General features: G+C 51.8%; 1 protein-coding gene across 1 annotated transcript in view; it reads right to left on the bottom strand.

Annotated features, from left to right (window-relative positions):
• Positions 1–1020: 1020 nt before the first annotated feature.
• The window catches only part of dnah3 (dynein axonemal heavy chain 3), a gene marked incomplete at both ends in the record, with an annotated part of 54699 nt that continues 48154 nt past the window's right edge, over positions 1021–7565 (bottom strand). The window contains 10 exons of the mRNA XM_079756754.1: positions 1021–1374; positions 1470–1607; positions 1736–1940; positions 2183–2325; positions 2414–2581; positions 2696–2853; positions 3637–3753; positions 4437–4681; positions 5391–5616; positions 5859–7486. Of these exons, the coding sequence (XP_079612880.1) occupies positions 1021–1374; positions 1470–1607; positions 1736–1940; positions 2183–2325; positions 2414–2581; positions 2696–2853; positions 3637–3753; positions 4437–4681; positions 5391–5616; positions 5859–7486 (3382 nt within the window). The remainder of the gene's footprint in view (positions 1375–1469; positions 1608–1735; positions 1941–2182; positions 2326–2413; positions 2582–2695; positions 2854–3636; positions 3754–4436; positions 4682–5390; positions 5617–5858; positions 7487–7565) is intronic.

Here is a 7565-nt window from a genome sequence, read left to right as displayed (position 1 = left end):
TTTGGCCATTTATTTATTTGTTCATAATAAAGAGATAAGAAAATGCTAAATGTGCAATACTTAACTAAAAACCTAGCAGAGCTCCTAAAATAGTTTGGTGCATTTGACCAGTTTCCAATCTTTGGCCCACGAGACCCTAGAAGCTGTCCATTAAACATTCCATTCATTAAAATAGTCTAAAAGATGACAGCGATTCATCACCCTGACCTCCCAGTACGGTTAGGTTAGCCTCACTAATCACCCTGACCTCCCAGTAGGGTTAGGTTAGCCTCACTAATCACCCTGACCTCCCAGTACGGTTAGGTTAGCCTCACTAATCACCCTGACCTCCCAGTAGGGTTAGGTTAGCCTCACTAACCACCCTGACCTCCCAGTAGGGTTAGGTTATTCTCACTAATCACCCTGACCTCCCTGTAGGGTTAGGGTTAGGTTAGCCTCACTAATCACCCTGACCTCCCAGTAGGGTTAGGTTAGCCTCACTAATCACCCTGACCTCCCAGTAGGGTTAGGTTAGCCTCACTAATCACCCTGACCTCCCAGTAGGGTTAGGTTATTCTCACTAATCACCCTGACCTCCCAGTAGGGTTAGGTTAGCCTCACTAATCACCTTGACCTCCCAGTAGGGTTAGGTTAGCCTCACTAACCACCCTGACCTCCCAGTAGGGTTAGGTTAGCCTCACTAATCACCCTGACCTCCCAGTAGCATGGTCCAGTGGTGTTTGGCCCAATGACCCTGAGCCTCTTATCAGCCACACTAAACTATAAAGAATAACTTTTATATCCTAACTTTAATTTGTACAGAGAAAATACATGTTTGCTTTGGAATGTAGTGTAGTAAAATAAAGAATTACAAATGAAGTACAAGGAGCTAAGACTTGTACTTAAGGTCATTTTCGTTAAAAACATTTTCTTTTCCCGTATATGTAGAAATCGACTACTTCATCGATATTGTAAACATGGATACATTTCCTCTGTCCAATGGCTTTGAGAACTCTTCCGTCCAATCAGCGATGGTTTTGCTCAGTCGTCCAGCTGGCAGAGGCAGGCCACCCCCCGGTTCACCCAATGGTTCTGGGCCCGGTCCGACGGCAGCTCGATGGGCAGCACGTAGTTGGTGGAGTGGCCGGTGGTGGACAGGGTCCCGCGCCGTGCGCTGGTCTTGTACACGGGACACACATAGACGTTCTCATGCTTGAACCCGGACATCTCCCCGGGCCGGAGCCAGATGACGGGCAGAGGGTCGAACAGGTACTTCGGGAGGGACTCTCCAATCACCATCAGGTGCCGGTCCCAGCGAGCCCCCTCCATGTAGAGCCCGCGTACGTAGGCCCCGTCGTCCGGCTTCTGGTCTATGTGGGTCTCGTCTCGGGTCACCTGGAAACATTAAGCTTGTTGAACATCCCTTCTTTGAGAATGATTGCTGGGTTTACGTGTGAAAGGGTCGAGGGTTGTGGTTTTTCGCCACTTGCCTCAAATTCAAAGCCGACAAAGTCTATGGGGATGGCGTTCTTCCTGGCGTAGTTCTGCGCCACTCCGGTGAGGAAGGATTGGGTGAAGTAGAAGCCAGAGAGCCAGAAGACTGAAGGGGGGCCACTGGCTATCCAACCCTGCCAAACCCAAACGTACAGACTAAGATTAAGACCTCCGCCGTCACATGCCAAAAGGCGTAAGATGAACTCTTCCTATACAGACGAGGATCAGGCCCGTAGGCCTGCCTCTCTTTGAAACCCCTGACCTGTAGGAAGGCCAGCCTGGCCAGCAGGTCAGCCACATAGCTGCCCAGGGGCTTGAGGGACGGGTAGGACTTGGTGGCCCACGAGGCGGGTACCTTGCCCACCAGCATGCTGTTGAAGACCCCCTCCAGCTCCGCAGACATCACCACCTGCCCCTTCAGAGCCTTGCAGGTGTTGATCAGACTCAGACGCACCACCTGAGTCAGCCTGGAACCATCAGATGAGTCACAACGGTCTTTAAACGATGAGCGTATGGAATAGAAACCTAAGTTATGGACCACAGATGCAAATGAGCTATTCAGCTAACTCTGGTATAGAACCTGTTCTGTACATGGTCCCTGCCATCCCAAAAAGGTTCTGGGTTTGATCCCCAATCAGCACATTTGTACGTGGAGGCATCTCTGACCAAGGCGCCAAAAGAGCAAATGTGTTAATCCTGGTGAACGGACCTGTTGAAGCGGATGAGCTCCTGCCTCAGCACCGTGTTCATCGACTCCTCGTACCGCACCGGGTACTTCTCCACTACCATCTGCATGTCGAAGTCCGCCGGCAGTTTGGACAGGATGTCCTCCGCCAGATCGTCCACCAGCTCCTGGAGAATCAGAGACATCAGAGGTGAGGTGGCAGTGCGAGTCGAAAGGCTTAGTGAAGTCTGTGGTCCTCTACGTGAGCCTGCTCACCTGGGGGGACTTGGCCCCGCCCCCAGACTGTCTGGGCAGAGTCAGCAGCACTCCATCCAGCAGCTGATTGGTCTCTTGGTTGTCCTTTGTGATGTCAGCGTTGCTATGAAGTCCGAACACACACGGGTCTGCGCTAATCGGCAGATTGCGAATGTAGTCGACATAAGTCTGGAAGAAAAAACAATGTGTGTAAAATAAAGAATATCTCGATCGTGTATCTCAGCCGTGTCTGTCCATGCCGGGAATGATGTCAGAGCAGCCTATGGCGTCACCAGACAGTACCTGGTGCGGGCCGTGGGGCGGGACATAGTACAGCTCCCCCTCACACAGCCGGTGGTCTGGCTGTCTGACCACATCCCAGCTGTAGAAGATGGAGAGCAGGGACAGCAGCAGGCCCCGGTCCTTGTCATCCGTCACTCTGCCTCCGTAGTTACACTCCCCTGAGACGGGAAGAGGCAGGGCGCAGGGACGAGTGTTACGCTGACGGTTTGTACAATATACGGTTACACTAACGGTTTGTACTGTATAGCGCTAGGCTAACGGTTTGTACTGTATAGCGGGAGGCTAACGGTTTGTACTGTATAGCGCTAGGCTAACGGTTTGTACTGTATAGCGGGAGGCTAACGGTTTGTACTGTATAGCGCTAGGCTAACGGTTTGTACTGTATAGCGGGAGGCTAACGGTTTGTACTGTATAGCGCTAGGCTAACGGTTTGTACTGTATAGCGCTAGGCTAACGGTTTGTACTGTATAGCGGGAGGCTAACGGTTTGTACTGTATAGCGGTAGGCTAACGGTTTGTACTGTATAGCGGTAGGCTAACGGTTTGTACTGTATAGCGGTAGGCTAACGGTTTGTACTGTATAGCGGGAGGGGATATAGTGGAAGATACTAAAGTGATAAGAGTCAGGCATGGTTGTTGTATTTTGCAGGTCTAATGATGTGCTGACAAGATTAGTTTGTTCATTGACTTGATTGGTTGAGCGAGAGCAGATTTACTGATTGCAACTTTGATGGGTCATAATATTTTAGGTTTTATTGGTTGCTTTTCCGATAAAGCTAACAAATATAATATCACATTTCGATTTATTAACTTGTGCAGGACACTCATTCGCTTTCATCTATATCTCATAGGTAATTGATCCATTAATCACAGGATAAGGATCCAGGGTTGGATTGGTTAGATGGGTTGGTTAGTTGAGGAGCAGCGTCTACAGACTCTCACCCGTCATGTAGGTGAGGGCCTCCAGAGGCACCTCCTCGTACTCCTCCAGGAACACCTTGAGCTGCCTCATGCTGATCCTCAGGTCCGACTCGTTGAACTCGTAGGGGATGTTCCATCCTGAGGCCAAAACACGTCAACCATCAGTGCACACGGTAAGAGACAAACCTTACATTGGTTCATTTGGTCTTGGCTGGCTCAGCTGGCAGAGCAAGGCATTAACAACGCCAGGTTGAGGGTTTGACTTCCACTGGTGCTCATTAGACTAAGAACGCCTTTGATCAAGGTACTGCCAGACGCCTTTGATGAAAGCGTCTACGCCAGGGGTCAGCAACCTTTTCAACATGCTGTGCCAGTTTGACATTTTCTCGTTAATGAGTGTGCCTTAAGCAACAATATAATCAAAATTAAGCTAAATTATGACACAGCGACCAAAAACATTTCCAGAAGACCTGGAATTGTATTATTTCCATATAGTCCAGAATCATGCATCAACATTTTAAAGGTTTTTTTGGTTGTCATATTTGCAACATGGGCTTACAAATTATAATTACATCTGTCCCATCTTAAAACACCATTTTCAGAAACTCATTTAAAAACATATTTGCACTGTGAGAAATGTAAAAAAAAAAGAAAATATGAGAATGTTGGAACCATCCACATCAATATCTTTACGACATGTACAGCTTTTTTTAAGTGTGCCAATGATTATTTTGCCCCGTGCCAGTGGTGGCACGCGTGCCTAGGGTTGCCGACCCCTGGTCTACGCTATGGCTTTCATTTAACCCTAACCCTAACCTCACCCAGCGGTCCAAAGTTCCTCCTCTCCTGGACCAGAGCGTGGAAGAAGCTCAGACTGAAGAGCATCTTCTGCCAGACCTCCTGCTTCTGGGAGCCGCAGAAGAAGTCAGGGTCGCTGATGGGGTGGCTGGTATAGGACCGCAGCAGGTTGGCTCTGAGGCCCTTGGGGGGTTCGTTGGTCATCTTCACGCTGTTCTGCAGGATGCTGACCGGGAACTTGTCCGATGGATAACTGGTGAGCCACAACCTGAGAGGAGAGATCATCTTATTAATTTTGGATTCATAACCCCTCCTTTCTCTCCTCACGGCTGGGTCTTCCTTTAGACAGGGTTAGGGTTAGGGTTAGCTAACCCTAACCCTAACCCTAACCCAACCTGAGAGGAGAGATCATCTGATTCATTCCTTTCTCTCCTCACGGCTGGGTCTTCCTTCAGACATCATTAACACCTGGATACGAACCGCTGGGTTTGGATAAAAGTATAAAAAGACTAAACAACAAATAGTAGGACTATTACATGTTGCACAATAGACTCCGCTTCTGTGTGCTGCTGTGTGTTACTGTGTGTTGTGTTGCTGTGTGTTGTGTTGTTGTGTGTTGTGTTGCTGTGTGTTGTGTTACTGTGTTGTGTTGCTGTGTGTTGAGTTGCTTTGTGTTGCTGTGTGTTGAGTTGCTGTGTGTTGTGTTACTGTGTTGTGTTGCTGTGTGTTGTGTTGCTCAGACCTGAAGTCGGGGTGCGTATTCTCAGGGTTAGGGTTAGGGGCCCCTACCTGAAGTCGGGGTGTGTATTCTCAGGGTTAGGGTTAGGGGCCCCTACCTGAAGTCGGGGTGCGTATTCTCAGGGTTAGGGTTAGGGGCCCCTACCTGAAGTCGGGGTGCGTATTCTGAGGGTTAGGGTTAGGGGCCCCTACCTGAAGTCGGGGTGCGTATTCTCAGGGTTAGGGTTAGGGGCCCCTACCTGAAGTCGGGGTGCGTATTCTCGGGGGTGATGTTCTCCACACAGATCCTCTCCAGCGCATGCATCCAGCTGGTGGCCAGGTGACAGTTCTGCAACACCACCCAGACGCCCTCGGTGAGGGCCCGCTCTATCATCCGGGCGGCGATCGGCCCCTGGCCCTGGCCCAGGGAGATGGTCTGTGTCTTTCTACCCCCCATCCCAAGATCCTCCGCAAACTGCAGCAGACCTGAAGATATGAATGCAGAGTAAATTAAGTCTGAAGGCATCGTATAAAGCGGTGAGATCGACAAAGCATGACCCCAACCATAACCGGTCAAAATAAGAATGATGTTTCAGGGGAAGGAAATGGATGGATTTGATTTCAGTACTTATGTTTTAATAATAATACAACAGATATACAAATATCAATAAAAAAATACATTTTATCGCACAATTATAAGGAAAAATGCAAATAGTGATGCAAGTCACCTGCAGTGGGATCCGATCCTGGTGACAGCACGAAGATGAGAGGAGAGCAGCAGTTTGAGTCCCTGTAGCTCCCGGCCAGGTCGAAGGTGGGCGGCTCTGTGAAGGCCCGCCCCATGTTGTCAACGATGAACTGCTCCACGGCCGGCACCAGCTTGTCCGGCCTGAAGCAGCGCAGCACCAGCAGGCGGTCCATGCCCTCCAGCGCCCCCCAGTGGTCAGGCAGCACCTCTTCCTGGGGCCGCCCCGAGTCATACACGGCCTTCCAGCGGGGGAGGTGGTCTCGGACGTGCTCAAAGAACCCCCCCAGGTTAGGCAGCTCGGTTGCCCTGACGATCTCGGACCAGGATTTGTCTGAGAGCCACTCGGGGGCCGGGTTGGGGTGAGGGTTGTCCAGGGCGACGCCCCCGGTCAGGAGGAAGTGCCAGACCCCGTGGTCCACGAGCCCCTTGCTCTGCAGGAGCCCCACAGTGAGGAGCAGGGAGAAGAGCAGCTTGTCCTTCTCGAAGAGGGAGCGGCACACGTTGTTGTACATGCTGAGTGTGAAGTGGCGGACGATGTGGGCGATCCTCTCACCCAGGTCCTGGCTCTGGGCGCTCTGGGAGATGGACTGCAGGTAGAGGTTGATGAACCAGGCCAGGGAGTACTGGTACATGGGCTCGATGTTGGCCAGGTCCGAGATGCAGAAGAACAGAGTGGAGGAGTGCTCGGCTACGGGACGGTACCCCATGCGCGTCCGGTCGATCTCTGTCTCAGTGAAGCTGGCTATCTTCTGCTTCTCCGAGATCTCCTCCGACAGGACTTTCGAGGAGGACAGGATCTCAATGGCGCTCTCGTCCTCCAGGATGTTCCCCTCTGAGGAGGAGAGCACCTGCAGGATCTGGTCCTCGATCGCCTTCAGCTGCTTGTTGTTGGCTGCGCTCTCCAGGATCAGCTGGTTCTTCTTCTCCTCCAACTCAGGTTTCTCTCTGGCCGCCACGATCCCCAACAGCTGGTCCTCCAAGCCCTGAGGGGTGATCATGAAGTTGAGCAGGCAGACCTTGACGGCCACCTCGGGGAGGTAGTGAGGGTTCCTCAGCCCAGTGGTCATGTAGAACAAGAAGTTCTTTGAGTACTCCACGATGTTCTCCCCCAGCTTCATGTAGTCCACGCCCTGCTGTCTGAAGGTCTGCTTCATCAACAACGGCTCCAGCACCGCGTCCAGCTCCTCCCCCACGTTCTCCAGGAGCACCGGCGTCCCGAACTGGATAGAGTTCTCCAGAACCCTCATGAAGTTAGCGTCGGAGAGCTTGATGACGGCCAGCTGGTTGGCCTTCTCCATGTTCCTGATCCACTTGTTCGCCTGGCCCTGGGGGTCAATCATGAGGGGCCACCGGCGGGAGGTGGACACGATGATGCCGTTATCTATGGAGTAGGAGTCCACGGGGAGCCCGGCGATCTGCCACGCCCTGATGGCCACCTGGTTGCCCAGGGTGCTGCTGAGGGTGAAATCCTCAGAGCACGGGATCTTCTTCTCCTGGCACAGGACGTGCCACTTCTGCTGACACTCCACACGGTAGTCGACCGTGAAGGCCCCGAGGTACGCCACACTGCCGGAGGCCAGCAGGACATCGCCCGTCAGGTTGGTGTATCTGGAGAAGGACGCCACTTATTGCCCATAATGCTAAACTGCCTAATGTTCTAAAGGAAAGGAAATCAAGCGGCATCGCC

Source organism: Pollachius pollachius (genome assembly GCF_949987615.1).
Source record: "Pollachius pollachius genome assembly, chromosome: 19".
Lineage (NCBI taxonomy): Eukaryota > Metazoa > Chordata > Actinopteri > Gadiformes > Gadidae > Pollachius > Pollachius pollachius.
The sequence above is the reverse complement of the archived record's forward strand: the minus strand, read 5'-3'. Positions and strand labels throughout refer to the sequence as shown.